Below are 18930 nucleotides of genomic sequence, written 5' to 3'. Positions count from 1 at the left end.
AGCACACAGGTTTCATCAGGACTCTATGACCTCAGTAATCTTTGCTGGGCCTTAGTGCTCTGAACAAAGCTGCACATCACAAGACTAAATAGAAATGAATCAGTCTTTCATTCTCACTGCTGTTTGACTTCAGCTCTCAATGTCCCACCATAACCCATGGAAAGAATTACTGTCCATCCAGGCTGCTGAACATGAAGCTGAAGAAGGTGGAGTATTGTGAGGGCTGATGGAGATGATGATGAGGAATCCAGGAGCAGTGGGTGGATGGCAGCATCAGCATGAAGGATCAGTGTGAGAACACATCATCATCCACAAAGGAAACCAGTCTGAGTGTCTGACGCTCTTGTTAGAAAGACGCAGTCCCAGCAGTTAGCTTGTCTGCTAGTTAGCTGAGAGCTAACTCACTTGTACATTGAATACCAAACTGTGTAAACCAGGGGTGTCAAACATATGGCCCGTGGGCCAAATCAAGCCCTTGACATAATTTCATATGTCAAATATTGATGAATTTTCAGGCTTGCTGATAATCAATGTGAGCACGGCTGAGGTTTTATTCTGATGAGCAAACCATGTGGCCAAACACTTTAAGAGACAGACTGGGATCATACCATTATGTGAAAGAGGACGGAAATGTCCCATAGACAGCAAGGGTAGTGGTAGAGACCAGTACACAGAGAAATGGGAGCTGTACTGAAATGCAAGCGTGTCAGGAAAGAGTGAAAAGGCAAAATGAGCAGCATCTGGCTGCATTTCAGTGATATTGGAGACCACAAAGCTGAGTGCAACATTTATACAGGAGATATACAGGAGACGCTGAGAGCAGAACTGATAAAATTAGGAGCTGGCTAAAGTGAGACCCATTTTTATTTCCACCCATTTTCCATTGTGGAGGACAAAAGGTTTCAAACTGGTCCAGGTCTTAAACCTCACGTGTTCTTCCTAATAGCAGTAAATGGATAGAAATAAGGCTTTTATGAAAACACCGAATAAAACTTGCTGCCTTTAAAAAGACTAAACGTACAGTTCAGTATTGAACACTACATAAAATAAACTATATATAAAGTGTGTCTGAATGGCAGAGATGCAGAAATATGTGCATGTAGCACAGAGCCACGGCTCAGTGTCTGAATGAGTCTCACAGACCTGAATGTGCTGTTGAAGCCATTTATAATTATAACATAATTCTTTACTCGTTTGATCTGCTCCTTACCACAAGCCACCAGACGTAGAAGGTTTTGGACTTTTAACTATATTTTCTGAAGTTTTACAACTTTTCTTACTGTTAAAAACCTCGTTATGGCCATTCATGCTGTACAAAGTAATTAGACATGTGTGGTATCTACAGAAACGTCAGAATCTCAGCTAAAAGTTCACAAAACCATCTCAACAACCACCAAACAGCTGAAACAGCAGGTGAACAGATCACACAAAAAAGATGTAAACACAAATCCCCCTGATCATCTGTTTTTTAAACATGAAGCGTCGTTTTGGACGTTCATTTACTGCTGGTTCAGTGAATTTTGGTTGGACAGTGATGAAACCTGCAGCCTCAGAATCTGTGAGAAGTCTGCTTTCAGCACGCAACAGCATTGTTGTGTTGTGTTGTGTGGATCCACCTCTGCAAACTCATCACTGTTTCACCATCATGTTTCTACTTAGACAATAACAAAGGAAGCAGTTCCCAAGAACTACTTCTTGTCTTGTTAACATAAGAGTACGTTGCCCTTCAAAACACCTCCACTTCTCCTCTTATTAGAGGACTGCCTTATTATTAATCTGCTAATTCTGTCAGTTGATGAAAGAAAAATGCTTGATCTCACCTGAGAGTTTCCAGTGTACAGTGTGGACTCTTCAGTCCTTCAGACAGAAGCTTCACGCCTGAATCCTTCAGGTTACTGTTACTCAGGTCCAGCTGTCTCAGATTAGAGGTCTGAGAGCTGAGACCTGAGGCCAGAGCTTCACAGCTTCTCTCTGACAGGTCACAGTGACTCAGTCTGAAAAATAACAGATAAACAATTACAAAAATAAAACACTTCTGTTGAAGCGTAATGAGATACTATTATTTTTAGCAATATTTCATCTTGTTTTGTCAGGAAACTGAGCACTGATGCAGAGCAACATGTGGAGAGAATCAGAGGAGAAGAAGTGAAGAGAGAACAGCAGTAAAACAACACTGAATTGTTCAGTGTGCTTTTGATATCAACAGAATGTGTCAAATTTCTTTATTTTGTATTTGTTTTAGTAGAATTGATGATTATCACTTAGATAACAACCACAGGCCAGGTCTAAATTGCACTTTGGTGACAGTTACACCCAGAAATATTTCAGAAACGTGGACAATTTGTGCTCCATTGTATTCAGTATTGAACAAACTGAGTACCGATGACCACTTAATATTTTTGATATTTTATTTGAGTTGTTCCACCTGATCTGTGTTAACTAGAATAAACATTTAAAAGCTAAAGCTATGATCACATATGTACTTACAGAGCTTTGTTGGAGGCTTTGACCACTGGCAGCAGCCTCAGAAGAGCCTCCTCTGAAGCAGAGTATTTCTTCAGGTCAAACACATCCAGATCTTCTTCTGATGACAGTAAGATGAAGACCAGAGCTGACCACTGAGCAGGAGACAGTTTATCTGTGGAGAGACTTCCTGATCTCAGGGACTGTTGGATCTCCTCCACCAGAGAACGATCATTCAGTTCATTCAGACAGTGGAACAGATTGATGCTTTTCTCTGCAGACAGATTCTCACTGAGCTTCTCCTTGATGTACTGGACTGTTTTCTTATTGTACTGTGAGCTGCTTCCTGTCTGTGTCAGCAGACCTCGTAGGAGAGTCTGATTGGTCTGCAGTGAAAGACCCAGGAGGAAGCGGAGGAACAAGTCCAGGTGTCCATTTGGACTCTGTAAGGCCTTGTTCACAGCACTCTGGTGGAGAGACTCTTTTTTTCTAAAAAAACTAGACCGCTTGGATGTTGTTTGCTGTTGTTCCATCAGATTGAGTCCAGAGTTGATGAAGGTCAGATGGACATGAAGAGCAGCCAGAAACTCCTGAACACTCAGATGGATGAAGCAGAACACCTTGTCCTGGTACAGTCCTCTCTCCTCTTTAAAGATCTGTGTGAACACTCCTGAGTACACTGAGGCTGCTCTGATATCGATGCCACACTCTGTCAGGTCTGATTCATAGAAGATCAGGTTTCCTTTCTGCAGCTGATCAAAAGCCAGTTTTCCCAGAGACTCCATCATCTTCCTGCTCTCTGGACTCCAGTGTGGATCTGTCTCAGCTCCTCCATCATACTTGACCTTCTTCACTTTGGCCTGAACCACCAGGAAGTGGATGTACATCTCAGTCAGGGTCTTGGGCAGCTGTCCTCCCTCTCTGGTTTCCAGCACATCCTCCAGAACTGTAGCAGTGATCCAGCAGAAGACTGGGATGTGACACATGATGTGGAGGCTTCGTGATGTCTTGATGTGGGAGATGATCCTGCTGGCCTGCTCCTCATCTCTGAATCTCTTCCTGAAGTACTCCTCCTTCTGTGGGTCAGTGAACCCTCTGACCTCTGTCACCATGCCAACACAGTCAGGAGGGATCTGATTGGCTGCTGCAGGTCGTGTGGTTATCCAGAGGCGAGCAGAGGGAAGCAGTTTCCCCCTGATGAGGTTTATCAGCAGCACATCCACTGAGGTGGACTTTCTAGGGTCAGTTAGGATTGTAGTTTTGTGGAAGTCCAGAGGAAGTCGACACTCATCCAGACCATCAAAGATGAACACAACCTGGAAGTCTTCAAAGCTGCAGATTCCTGCTTCTTTGGTTTCAGTAAAGAAGTGATGAACAAGTCCCACCAAGCTGAACTTTTCCTCTTTCAGCACATTCAGCTCTCTGAAAGTGAATGGAAATATGAACTGGATGTCCTGGTTGGCTTTGTCTTCAGCCCAGTCCAGGCTGTATTTCTGTGTTAAGACTGTTTTCCCAATGCCAGCCACTCCCTTTGTCAGCACTGTTCTGATTGGTTCATCTCTTCCAGGTGAGGCTTTAAAGATGTCTTCTTGTCTGATGGTTGTTTCTGGTCTGTCTGGTTTCCTGGATGCTGTTTCAATCTGTCTGACCTCATGTTCATCATTGACCTCTGCAGTCCCTCCCTCTGTGATGTAGAGCTCTGTGTAGATCTGATTCAGGAGGGTTGGGTTTCCTGCTTTAGCGATGCCCTCAAACACACACTGGAACTTCTTCTTCAGGGTGGATTTAAGGTTACGATGACAAACTGGAGCTTGAAGTTCTGATAGAGAAGAAAAATAAACACTCAATTCCAAAAAGAACTAATCTTTAAAACATGTTGCTCCATCTTCCATCTCTGGAAAATGTCTCATTTATCCAGCAGCTTAAATCTTTAGATAAATCCTCTTACTGCTCTGCAGACGGTCAGCCAGCTCCTCCTGCTTCATTCTCCTCAGGAAGTCCACTGTGATCTTCACAAACGCCTCTCTGCTGCTGCTCCTCTGACTCTCTAAGCATTCTGGGTAACCTGGACTCAGAACCTTCTGGATCTTCTTCAGCTCGTTCTTCACAAAAGTGATGATGTTGTCCTCCAGCAGCTGGAACAGAATATTTATGAATGAGCCAATCAGACTGAAATCATGGAGCCAAACATCAGATCCATGTTGGACACACTGACGATCCACTGGTCTACAAAGAGCAGCATGGAGATGACTGTGAACAGAACAGATGTAACAGTAGTTGTTGTACATGTACAGACCATAAATATGGAGTCCAGCTGTGTTTGATGCTGCTGGGCAGACTGACCACTGGGAACCTCTGAGCTCTGCTGGTCCACTCTGTGGAGGAACCATGAAGGATTAGATCAACACAGGATAAAGATCCAGGAGTTTCTGCTCAAATAACTTCATCTGAATCAAGTCTGTCAAGTTTTAAACTCTCAGATTGTGAACATATCAGTAATTTTCAGTCTGTTTTCATGGACGTCCTTTCAGTGGTGATGTCAGGGATGATTTTGAAGAAGCTCATGAAACTGAACCATCAGCAGATCACTGCTCCAAAACCAGAACATGATCCGAGTCTCCCTCCACCACCAGAACACCAGCTTTACTAACGTGGTAGATCAGTGTAGTACAGATCAATAACTGATGAGTCATTTGATCAAAATCACTGAGTGCTTCACGTCTGACCCTCTGATGCTTCTGTAGACATTTTGCATATTTAATGAATGTCTGACAGTTTTACATTCATTCTATGAACACAGTGGAAATGTTGTGTTATAGTCTCCATGTTGTTTCCAGCATCATAAATTCTTAAGTTCAGAAAATTAGATTCTTTCTTCACAGCTGAAAAACAACAACATTTATTCTCTATTGAAATCTGCATCGTCCACTCCAAAGGTCACAATCTGAAGGTAACATCTGGTTTTGTTCCCTGTGGTTAACTCTGAGCATCAGTATGGTGGGATTTATCCACTACATCCACACCACTGTGGTTCAGTGTTGTCCTGATGGAGTAACAGCAGCCAGTATGATCCAGGCTTTAGCTGCTGGGTCTCTGTGTGACCTCTCAGACTGTTTAACAGATCAGACACAAAGAGAATCAGAGCAGCTCTGTTCTTTAAAGACAAACATGAACCCACTCAGGTCACACTTTCCCCACAGATATGAGCATCACTGTCCTCAAACAGCAAATGACCAAGTCGAACATTTGGATCTTTTCTCTTTCATTGTTTTCTTTTTAATGAATCTTTGTAACAATCTGAGGATGTTTCAGGTCATATTTATCCAGGAAACACAAACATGTAAAGGAGTCATCACAGCTCTCTGACCTCGTTGCTCCAGGTTCACCACTGAAGTGTAGAGGGTGATCTTTGGACCAGTCACTCCTCACAGACGGACAGCTGGAGCCTGCAGACTGTGACCTCTGACCTCTGCAGACACAAACATGATTGAAGCAGCTGTGATCACACAGACTGCAGATAATGCAGCTGTTTCCTGTCAGTAACATCCTCTTAGATTAGAGTTCAGCTTTTTACAGGAAAACTGGACAAAACTGATTTTTGTTACAAACTCATTTTCATTTCCTCTCAGCTCACAAACACAGTCAGACAATCAACCAGAGTCAACACTGATTATAATGTCAGTGCAGAATTATTTCTGTTACTCAGTGAGTTCAGCTCTCTGACCTCGTTGCTCCAGGTTCACCACTGAAGTCTGGATTTCCATCTTTGGACCCGTCACTCCTCACAGACGGACAGCTGGACCCTGCAGACTCTGCTCTGTCCTCCTCTTCCTCCATCATCATCTTCAGTCAGTCTGAGAGGTAAACCACAAACACTCAGTGAGTTCACATTAACAGGAGGAACTGAGTTACAGTCGCTGACCTCTGACCTGTCATGTAACATAGAAACCAGGTCAATATGTCTGTAGGTTCAGTCATCCAGGTCATGTGATCTAAGGAGCTTGGAGAGAAAAGAGACGTCTTTAAGTTTCTGGAAGACGTTTCAGCAGAGAAGCTTCTTCAGCTCTAAAACCAAACGGTGGAGAGTCCCAGATATTTAAACCTGAGAGGGAAAGAAAGCATGTCGCTGACCCACCACTGATGTTATTTCAAGGAGGAAACTGAGAGCCTTTGCACCAGGAGCACAAACATCAGCTCCAGCAATGATCCACTGATGTGTTTTTATTCCATGTATGAATGTTGTTATTGACAGAGATGACGTTTGTGTGTCAGTGATGCAGTGACTGTTGTTGTTACCTGTACAGGCTGGTTAGACTCTATGAAACAGATCATACAGATCTCTGCATGTTAGAAGAGACTATTAAAGGTCATGAATGAGACAAAGGCAGGGAGGCGTCCTTTACAGCTAAACAGCAGAGTGAGAGAACAGCCAGCACCTCTACATTTATCACATTATACAGCACATGTATGATACTGACAGGGATGAGAAGAATTTAGTGATTCTGATCCCATCATTGATATTACTTATTGATTCTCAGTAGCTCTGCTCTGACAGTCACCACCATCACTGAGCAGCATATCAAAGACATTTGTGCACATTAACTGCATGTTGTGGCTCAAATGTTTGTGCATGTTGGAGGCATTTCCTCTTTGTTGTGATCAGTGTTGGTCATTACTCAAAACAGTCATTATTACACATATTACACAGAACACTTTGATTAAAAGTAATGGAGTACGTTACTTCATTACTCCTCATAACATTACTTTGATGTTACTGTGTAAAATGAACAAATGAGCATGTAACAACATAAAGCTGAGGTACAGCCCCACACACCAACACAGATCCTGATGAGGTCACGTGATGTTTCTCTGAGTGTTTATGAACACAAATCAAAGATGAAACAGCACAAAGACACTTCAAAGTGATTCTACTGTAGAAACATGAACAGGTAGAAACCTGCAGCCTGACTGCTCATCACTTTGTTACCTGTTCAAGTTCAGCAGCAGCAGCTCACTTTATCACGGTGCTGGTCTGGGGTCAGTGTTTACTCAGCTTTAACTAGTGATGTGACGTTCTGTATCGAGGCTTCGAAGCGTGTGTCGAGTAATGGAGGGGGCGTTTCCGCGAAGCGCGTATCCAGGCTTGCTTCATTTATGGGAGGAGCTGAAAATGATGACGTCCGAAGCCTCGCTGCCCGGCTGTACCACGTGACTGGTTCAGGAAGCGGTTCGAACTTTGCCGCGAGCTATGACAGCGATATAAACCCCTCAGACAAAATGTGGGCGTTTGATGGAGAGTTGCGGTTAGTGAGAGTTAGAGACAGTTTAGAAAAAAAAAACGCCTACGACCTGCCACAGTGGAGAAACTGTTTCTTTTTAACAAAAACCAATGATGTGTCCCCTAAACACTAATCACTGTCCTTGCCTCAATGTTACAAAAGCACAACCACTGTCCACACCTCACCTCACAGTATATGATCATTTCCATTTTAGGCATTTCCAAATAATCATGTTCCATACTGCCAGTATAAATATACACAGTACACTGCATCACTACAATATACATGTTTTACACACTCCTTTTGTTGTTGACATTTACAGGCTGTGTGCAAAAAGGCCACACTCTTCAAATTCATGCCAACTAATATTTTTACGTCCAGTAGGTGTCCTACTAGAGCAAATGAAGCTTCAAGAAGCTTCGCGTTGGGGTGAACCAATTGGATGAAAAGCTTCAGTGCTTCATGAGGCTTCATCTGCCCATCACTAGCTTTAACCTCACTCTGGGTTCTTGGCTAGCCTAGCTTTAGCTTAGTGTTAGCATGCTGTGTGCTAGCTTAGCGTCAGAGCTCTGCAGGTGTCTCGTGTGTAAATATTAATCACAGTGAGAGTAAAGGAGGTAAAGGGCTGTGACGTCATCACGTACGCTGCGTCCTCTGTGGGCTCTGAGTGAACTCAAAGTACAAACTACAAGTACACAAACACGAACGTAGCTCAGAGTGGCGGACACACTCGGCCTCGTTAGTCCAGCTGTGAGTCCGTTACCGTTAGGGTTGCCAACCGTCCCTTAAAATACGGAATCGTCCCGTATTTAGAAACAAAAGTACACGTCCCGTATTGAGCTAATAAGGGACGCACTTTGTCCCGTAATACAGTGAGAATCAAAAGTAGTCTATAAATGTTAATGGATTTAACGCTTTGTTTGAAAACACAATTCCCAGCCCCTCTCCTGCTTTGTGACCAATGAGCTGACAGCACACTTATGACAATTCGAGTATGACAATTCAGATTACCGCTCATCTCATTGGTCGAGGAAAGGTCGCTTACGGAGAAAATACCGGAAGACAACAGATGACCACAACAAGAAGCATGGCCAACAGGGAAACAAACGCCGTCACTGCGGTGCAAGTCTCGGACGACAGTACACCTAAAGCTGGGCAGACACTGTGCGATTTTTTCAGTCGCGTTATTCAGCTCCTGCTCAAACTGCACGATTGACTCGCAGGGGTTAGAAGTTCATAGGTCACGATGCAGGTCTCACACTATACCGCCCGATGCTCTGATGCGACCTGAGTGCTCACACTGTGCCTCCATAACATGAAGGTTATAACAGAAAATCTGTCGCTCGCTCTCTCTGTCTTTCACTCACACAGACACACCACCACCATCAACTTTGCTAAATTGTTAATGAAAAACATTTATCAGGCAGCTGTGATTGAGCAGCGATGTAAATCCAACTATTTTCACGGTTGTTGTGGTCGTGATAATTTTGTGATGCCACATTGAAAAGGCTCGGATGAGCTTTCCAAAGTTCTACAAGTTGTGCCTCCATCGCTTGTGTCCAGATCACACGCTGCACAGCCGTGCTGCAACGTCTTTTTCACCGACGTTTACGTGTTTGCGCGTGAGCAGTGAGCCCCTGTGGTGACACCCTCATGAGCGATTGATGATCGGGAGCTGGTCGTGAGGTGTTAATCACTTCTCGTTACCCAACGTATACTACACGACGCACGATGAAGGCCAAAATCGGTCCGATCACTCAAAAATCGGCTCAAAATGGGCCTAAAACCGCACAGTGTGAGCCCAGCATTAGAGCAGCAATGTTTGTTCCCCTCAGAGAAAGGGAAGAATGGGAAAAGGAAAACACCTGGCTGGAAAAAGTTAATATGGGCATGTGCAGTGAATATCAGCGCTATGTGGCCAGAAGTGTGATAATATAATTTATTTTGTGTAATAAACAACTGCAAGGATAGATGATTACAACAAATAGATGACTAATACATAAAAGTAATACATAGATGAATAATGATGAGTTATGATGCATAATCATGGGAACAAGCGGGTTTACAAACAGGAGCAGCTGATTAGCATTAGAAAAGCTGAAATAATATTTCAACTGAAGCCGATTGTACTAAATGCACTAAATGTGCACTGTTACAAGAATATTTTTCTTTCTATTGTTTTCTATTATTTTAAGTTAAGCAGGACAGAGTTCTTTTAAAGAAAGATTTACTTATATTCTCAAAAGTTAAGCATGACAGGCTTCTGTTTAAGAAAGAGACCTGTTTTACTGTGTTAATGTTGTCATTTTGAGCTAAAAATAAATGGCTAAATGATCATTTGTTTCACATGTGTTCATATCACAAAGAATACACATCTACTTAAATCAAATTCAAGTCAAAGGGTTAAAAAAATAATTTCACACACAAAAAAAGAGCTAGAAAATTCACCACACTGGGAAGGGTGAAGACAACTGGGTCACCCGGCCCTGGCCACGAGGTGTCCCTTATTTATTTTTCAGGGAGTTGGCAACCCTACTCGTGTGTAAATATTAATCACAGTGAGAGTAAAGGAGGTAAAGGGCTGTGACGTCATCACGTACGCTGCGTCCTCTGTGGGCTCTGAGTGAACTCAAAGTACAAACTACAAGTACACAAACACGAACGTAGCTCAGAGTGGCGGACACACTCGGCCTCGTTGGTCCAGCTGTGAGTCCGTTACCGTGAACTATGGAGCGGCAGATTTGTGCTGAACTAAGCTGCACACAGCTGATGTTAGCCAGGAAACATTACACACTGACTTTAATGGAGAGACCGGAAATACAAACACACACAGTTTGTTGTGTGAAGAAATCAAACACGAGCTGAACAAACAGTAAAGTTCCTAAAGACAAACTGTTAAAGGAGGAAACAAAGCAAACTTACAGTTTCTTCACACACCAACTGTTAGGTATTTTGATACCATAGTAGCATTTACAGGATATTGTTTTATACAGGAAAACTGTTACTCAATAAGGCCCAACTACTAGTTGTTTTTCTCTTTCTCTGTGACCCAAGAATCAATGTGTAGGACTCACAAGCTGGTCCCCCAAGGTCGAAAGCACCACAGAGATGAGATCACTTCCTTACTCCCATCCTCCCTTTTTTCTTTATCTCCTGGAAAAGGCTCGTTAAAGGCTAGGTGGTTCGTTTCAGAATTCACTAATGAAAGAACTCTGTATTTTATGTCTAGGAGTGTATTTTGCTGGGATGATCATAAATTGTAGCTGAGCTGATAAACTACACACAGGATACTTCTTTGCTCACAAGGCAGGAAGACGTTTCCTTATTTGGTCTGTACCGGTTTGAACTGGGAAAGCTGACACACGAACCTTTTTTTTCATCTATATAAACTGCTGTGTATCAAATAAACCTTTGAGTCGATTTGGGAAGACAACCTGAAGCAGTCTGTGTTTCCTTGTTCTCCCAAGCTGCTCCCGACGTCGTAACTAACCCAGCTGAATGGCATACCTGAGTGTTACTTTAAATAATTAGGAATCTTAGAAGGAAAGGACAGAACTCTGCTTATCGCTCACGCCACGGAGGAAACCCGGGAAGGCAATTTCCTTCAATTTTGGTGTCAGAAGTGGGATCCTGACAGAAGGTAAATATGTGTCTTTCATATTTATATAGAGACCATATTATACCTCTCTCAGTGATCGATCCATAAAAAAACGGGATATGCTGACGAAGTTTCACTTAGTGATCCAGAGAGATACACTGACTGACTTCCTCAGTCCCCGAATAAAGAAACGGGATATGCTGACGAAGTTTCACTTAGTGATCCAGAGAGATACACTGACTGACTTCCTCAGTCCCCGAATAAAGTAAATTAACCCTTGTGTGGTGTTGGTGGACACAGGAAGTTGCCTGTTGTCTTGAATATTTTAATTTTGTTTAAAAAATAATAATAATTAATTGTTTAATTAAACGTACGTTAAAAAGTGAGAAGTTGCTCACTCAGAAAAAGTGACACAGAAAGTTGCCTGTTGTCTTAAATACTTCTCGTTAAGTGAGAAGTTGCTCATCAAAGAGTGACACAGGGAGTTGCCTGTTATCTTGAAACGTACGTTAAAAAGTGAGAAGTTGCTCACTCACAGAAAGCTAGTAAATAATTAAATTTAATTTTGTTAAAAAAAAAAAAAAAAAAACGAAAGAAAACTGAAAACGGGTCTCACAGACCCGATTACCATACAAGGGTTAAAAGCAGTAAATTAAAAGCAGAAAGACACAGGAAGTTGCCTGTTGTTTTACGAGAAGTTGCTCGTTAAGCGAGAAGTTGCTCGCTAAGTGAGAGTTGCTCACACAAACAAAAATTGCTAGCAATAAATTTAAAGTGACCTCAGCTGTGCCGCAGCGAAAATACTAACATAAATCCTCCTAGCGTGTAAACCCCTCTGGAAATCACTGAACATGGGTCAGAATAATTCAAAGACCACAGACAGGTCCGATAAAAAATCTAAAGTACCTGTAAAACCAAAAATTAATAAAATACAAAATAAAGTCTCAAATAACGGCTCAGTACAACTCCCATTTCCGGTTACGTGTAACCTACGTCCACGAATCGGTGAAGACGTCCATGATCACGTATCCAGAACATGCGGGAGTGCTTATGTGACTGACTTTGTTTACAACTTAAGAAGTTCAATGCATTCTAATTTCTTTTCGGAGCCTTATCCCGAACGATTATCGCCAGAAAACAGGTCAGTAGAAATGTTGAATATCATTTGTGATAAGAAAAGTAGTCTGCTTAAAAAGTCCTGTAGAAAATATATGACAGAATGCCGCGACGTGATGCATCAAATGTTACCGCTATGGACAAAAGGAGGGTAAATAATGACAAAGTCGCCGATTTCTTTAAGAATCTAAAGAAATTCCTGCTAACAATGTCCAGAGACAAAATTGACTTAAATGCAGTAACTATGTGTAAACAGAAGCCTGATGAATCCATCCTAGTATTCATAAAACGCTTTATGCACTGTTGGACAAGCTAGAGGTGCAAATTTAGCTCAGTTTTCCAGCAGCCGCAGACACCCAAAGCAAAAATGAATTTGTGTATTTAATTTAACATAAAGGGTGAAATGTTTGCTGACACTGATAACAGCTTATGTTTTCTCTGCCCTATGTACCGACATGATGGAGAAGGAACATCCTCTGTGTCAGCTGGACCCTCAGCAGAGAATGAACTCAACATCCTTTTTGTCCGGTACTCTATGTCACACACTGTGCCAAAAAAAAAACGTGTACAGACGCCACTAACAGGTAATCCCATGACTGGGAGCCACACTTTTGTTTCTCTCACACTGTTCAACAACATGATAACTGCTCACACAAGTGAAGGTCAAACAGTGATTTTGTCACATAACTCAGACATAGGTTACGAAATATGTCGACACATAGATCTAACCTACCCTATCCACTGTACTATTTCTGCACTTATGTTGCCAGCTGAATACCAGAATATGACATTGTGGTCTAAAAGTGAGAATGATATAGGATTTATTGACTGTACACTTTATCACGTACACCTATTAAAACACAACAAGCAGTATATGTCAAGCAGCATCCCATTTCCACGGAAAAAGCCGCAGCCCTAGATGTCATGATAGGAGATTTATTGACTACAGGAGTAATAAAGCCTACAGTATCTCCATATAATACTCCTGTCAATCCTGTGCCAAAGCCTAACAAACCTGGCGTATGGCGTTTCATACAAGACTTAAGGCAAATTAATGCAGTCAACATTCCTCTGCCACCTCTCGTTTCAGATGTTCACAGCATATTGACATGCATTGCATACACATTTTACCGTGGTGGATTTATGCTCCGCTCCTTTTTCTCATGAAGACACACAGCCGTTATTTGCATTCACACATAGAAATAAGCAGTACACTTGGACTCGTTTGCCCCAAGGCATGATAGACAGCTCTGCTGCTTTCTCAATGGTGCTTCACTCCTCCTGAGGGCTGCACCCTGATCCACATGTGGATGACCTCCTCCTCTGTGCTGAAAGTGAAAAACTGTGTCAAACTGCTACACACATGCTTCTCCAGCACCTCCAAAAGACTGGCCACAAAGCATATGCAAAGAAAATGCAGTACTGTCAGACTTCTGTTCAATATTTGGGATTCACACTGTCTCACGGAAAACGTTCCATGACTGCAGACAGGGTCAAAGCTGTGACCTCCGTCCCTCGTCCCACTACACAGAAGGACATGTTGTCCTTCCTGGGCATGGTGAACTATTGCAGACAGTGGATACCAGACTGTTCTTTTCATGACCACATTCTGCGTGAATGCTGCAAAAAAGACAAGCCTCCTCGAATACTGTGGTCCACAGAAATGACTGCCTCTTTCAATGCATTACAGGGAGTGCTGACCTCCGCCGGCCTGCCTGAGAGCAGTAGCAGCTTGCTCTATCATGATAAGGGACTGCGAGAAGCTCACACTCTCACATGACACTATTCTACACACCAATCACCAGGTCACGACCATTGTAGCAAACATAACTAAACAACATATGCAAATCTCACTATAAAAGCGAGCAGCACACCTGATTCGCCAGCACATTTATTGATCCTATGCTGTGTTCTTCTGACCGACAGGATGGCTCAGACAGGCTTGACGATCATGACTGCATGACACGTATACAGGAATCCACAGCACCACGTCCAGATTTAGAGCAAACACGTATCTCAGACTCAGCCACGGTTTATGTGGACGGGTCCTGTTCAAGGCCGAATGACAACTCATTTCTTTGTGGCTATTCAGTGGTAACAGTGCCTGACATCATACTAGAGGCTCACTCATTACCATTTCACTCAGCACAAAAAGCAGAGCTCATGGCTTTAATACGCGCCTGTGAGCTACATTTGGATAAGCATGTGACAATTTACACAGACAGCCGCTATGCATTTGGCGTTGTGCATGACTTTGGCACATTGTGGAGACAGAGAGGATTTAGATCTGCTGATGGAAAATAAATTGCTAAATTGTGATTTTGTTCAAAGACTTTTGCAGGCTATACAGCTACCATCGGCCGTTGCAGTTGTAAAAACGAAAGGACACAGTACAGCTGACACAGACGAAGCAACAGGTAATGCCTTAGCAGACGTGACAGCCAAGGCTGCAGCTGCATCACAGCTCCCACCTCCGCAGGAAGTATTATCTGTGCCCCTACAGCTGCCACTTGTTACACTCCCAGACTATTTAGGAACAAATGTTGATTTAAAATTCATACAAGAGCAAGCCTCTGCATCTGATTACACCTATTGGGAGAATAATGACTGTACCTTAGATGACAGAGATGGCTTATACAACATCTTAAGGGTTTGATTGCCCTCTCATATTCCCTGATGCCAGTCCTTGCCCGACATTTTCACTGTGTGAGTCATGTCGGACAAAGAGGGGTAATAGGGGCAATAAAATTAAGATTTGTAATTGAGAAAACATCACATGCAGTAAAAAGCATATTAGCAACCTGTCTAACATGTGCATGAACTAATGTAGGTAGCTCAAAAGCAAAACATCAGCATTTACCACAACCAGATTTTCCATTTCATACATTACAAATTGATTTCACACACATGCCAGCACAAGGAAGCATCAAGTACTTACTGGTAATAGTGGATCAATTTAGTAAATGAGTAGAAGCTTATCCAACCTCAAAAGAAACTGCAGAAGTAGTCTGTCAAAAGTTGAGCAATGAAATAATACCCAGATTCGGAATACCTCACCAGATTAACAGTGATAGAGGATCTTCATTCACATTAGAAGTAATTCAAAAGTGTGCTAAAACTTTAATGACCTGGGTCAAATTACTTCCTCAAGTCCTCTGTGAGATTGGAATGACTCAATCTGCAGTAACCAAATTATCTCCATTTGAAATAAGATTATTTCCAAGACCATGGTCAGCTTCCAGAGGGGCACCGCTAGTAGAAGGTGATGTATATTGCATTGTCCACTGATGTTCACAACCTGGTAGAAAAACTGAATAATAACTATCAGAAAGTTTGTCTCTCTCAGCTTTTCCCCTCCACAGTTCCACCAGTGGAGACAAGGAGATGCATGTTGGAGAAGCCACTAAAACCAAGGACTCTCTGGGAGGCCGCGTTTTCCAGCCCCCAGGCTTTACTGGCAGTGACGAAGAACCAGCATCCTCACAGACGGACAACCTCAGTGGATTCATGCCAGCAGGGTTAAGACCAGCCCAATCGGACCATCTCAGGCGTCGGATCAAGCAGACGACATCTCCGGCGAGCCAGCGCCCGGAACTAGAGCAAATAAACACACGGGTAGATGACATCTCAGGCGAGCCAGCGCCCGGATCCAGTACATACACACACAATCACTGATTAACACACAACGCCTGAAAGAACAACAACAAGGTACTCAAACATCCAGCAGGAACAGAAAGCCAAAAGTACCACATGATGTCTAACCTGATAAAGCCAGACTCATTTCATCCTGATAATGGAGAAAATGAAATGCCCATTGTCATCATACGACGCTTATTCAATGTCTCTCGAACCTGGGACCAGGCCAGGAGACGAGTGAAGAACTGTCTTTCTTATATATTTAGGTTATTTATCATATCTATCGCATTAACCTTAGGATTTCTCTTTGCTATTTTGTATTGTAAACTGCAACCATGTTCACATTTCTGCAAGCCACATTTTCAATGATAACCCGTATAGCTACTAGTACAGCTACTTCAATGTATTTGCAATTGACACAAATTGACCCAGATTATGTGTCAGATGTTACCAATGATGTTCCTGATGTGTATATTGAACATTAGGTTGTGAACTATTACATTTTATGATTTGCTTTTTATATTATGTTATTACATTTGTGATTTTTCCTTTCTATTTGAGTTATTATTTTTAAAAATAATAAAAGAGGGGAACTGTTAGGTATTTTGATACCATAGTAGCATTTACAGGATATTGTTTTATACAGGAAAACTGTTACTCAATAAGGCCCAACTACTAGTTGTTTTTCTCTTTCTCTGTGACCCAAGAATCAATGTGTAGGACTCACAAGCTGGTCCCCCAAGGTCGAAAGCACCACAGAGATGAGATCACTTCCTTACTCCCATCCTCCCTTTTTTCTTTATCTCCTGGAAAAGGCTCGTTAAAGGCTAGGTGGTTCGTTTCAGAATTCACTAATGAAAGAACTCTGTATTTTATGTCTAGGAGTGTATTTTGCTGGGATGATCATAAATTGTAGCTGAGCTGATAAACTACACACAGGATACTTCTTTGCTCACAAGGCAGGAAGACGTTTCCTTATTTGGTCTGTACCGGTTTGAACTGGGAAAGCTGACACACGAACCTTTTTTTTCATCTATATAAACTGCTGTGTATCAAATAAACCTTTGAGTCGATTTGGGAAGACAACCTGAAGCAGTCTGTGTTTCCTTGTTCTCCCAAGCTGCTCCCGACGTCGTAACTAACCCAGCTGAATGGCATACCTGAGTGTTACTTTAAATAATTAGGAATCTTAGAAGGAAAGGACAGAACTCTGCTTATCGCTCACGCCACGGAGGAAACCCGGGAAGGCAATTTCCTTCACCAACAACAAGCTCCACTCTACACCTGGACACTAAACACGGACACACAGGTGAGCTGCTTCCTGGAAGGAGGCGGGGCTCCACCTGAAACTCAGCACAGGTGGGAGGGGCTCAGCTCTGTGTGTGCTGATGTGTTAACTTTAAAAATATGCCGTCTGACTGCTCAGACTGAGTCAGAGTAAAGTTCACATGCTGACGTGTGGAGACATGAAACCTTGTTGTAGCTGCAGGTGTGAACACACTGATCCCAGATCAGCTCTGCTGTATTTGTAACATGAACATTTCTGCTGCAAAGCTTCAAATGTTCAGCATGTTTCTCTGTTTCCAGTCTATAGATCCAGTCACACTTTCTACCTTCACCTGTGCAGTAAAGACTGAGAGCAGAGCTGAAAGCAAGCGTCCAATCAGTGAGCAGCATCAACACCTGAGCTTCATTCAGACTCTGTTATTGAAGATGTTGTTGGTACAAAGTTCATCTGCTGCTCACATGAATCCATGAAAGATTTATTTCACTGAATGTTTCTTCAAAGCTCATTTCAACCTGTTGAAGTCATGAATGAAAGTGCAGACTGAGAGTGGATCACATGATGTTTGAGGTGTGTCATGTGACATGTTCAGTATTGTCACACATGTCTAGATTGTCCCTGATATCATAACTGCTCAAACACTGATGATTATATTTGAAGAATTATTCCTGATGGCAGCAAAGTTTGAATGGAGCTCTCTGTCTGTGCTGATTTGTCGCCCTCTGGAGGTCAAAGCACAAACTGCATGATGTCACTGTAACCACCACAGAGACAGGAAGTGTTTTTATGACTGAAACACTGAAATGATGCTAACGGCTGTCGTTAGGCTCACTGACAGCAGTGCTGATGTGTTCATGTCAAACACTGGCTCAGGTCAGACTCCTTCATCCTTCTCCAGCGTGAGGCCGCCCTCAGACCCACAGGAGCTCTGACCTTTGACCTCCTGACCCTAACCATTTTAGTCTTGTTGCATCTTTAAATGCAAATCCTGTGAAATGGTCAGGGGCGGCTCTAGAGAAATTTTCTTAGGGTGGCAAAATCAAAGCCTTTTCCCCCCAAACACATATGCAGGTGGTTACATGTGGTTAAAATGATTCAAATGCAGTAAGTATGCATGTTTTTCATATAAATATAGTCTATAACTTAATTATTGTCTGTACCCACATGATTACACACTTTAGTTACATGAAACATGTGAGTTTTGATGTTATGTACTGTACAGCCTGTATATTAAATACATATGTAGCCCAATAAGTATTAACTCCAGAAAGCTACACAACATGGGGCGCTTCATTTACAAACACAAGTCTAACTTAAGTTTCACTGTTTTTGTTAGAAAACTGTCACATTGTTGCAGCTTAAATGACACAAAATGTCAGAAATCTGCACTGTCATGAACAAACATGTAAACCTCATTTTTCATGATTTGTTGGATTCACCCTCTGAGGTCTGAAACACAACCGGACATTTGTGACTCCTTTGAGTTTACGTTTGTATTTCACCCTCAGATTGTTTCATTTTATTTTTTCCTCCTCTTGCTTTGTTTGGTATCT

At 42.4% G+C, this 18930-nt stretch overlaps 1 protein-coding gene across 1 annotated transcript; it reads right to left on the bottom strand.

Annotated features, from left to right (window-relative positions):
* Nucleotides 1-2076: 2076 nt before the first annotated feature.
* Nucleotides 2077-6227, bottom strand: LOC143416093 (NACHT, LRR and PYD domains-containing protein 3-like). The gene is made up of 4 exons (XM_076881469.1): nucleotides 6207-6227; nucleotides 4412-4598; nucleotides 3910-4282; nucleotides 2077-2080 (listed from the first exon to the last, which is right to left on the bottom strand). The coding sequence occupies exons 1-4, from the start codon at nucleotides 6225-6227 to the stop codon at nucleotides 2077-2079; spliced, it is 585 nt and encodes a 194-aa protein (XP_076737584.1).
* Between the last annotated feature and the right edge of the window lie 12703 nt (nucleotides 6228-18930).

This window comes from Maylandia zebra, unplaced genomic scaffold (genome assembly GCF_041146795.1).
Source record: "Maylandia zebra isolate NMK-2024a unplaced genomic scaffold, Mzebra_GT3a scaffold11, whole genome shotgun sequence".
Lineage (NCBI taxonomy): Eukaryota > Metazoa > Chordata > Actinopteri > Cichliformes > Cichlidae > Maylandia > Maylandia zebra.
Note: the sequence above shows the minus strand (reverse complement) of the source record. Positions and strands in the feature narration are given on the sequence as shown.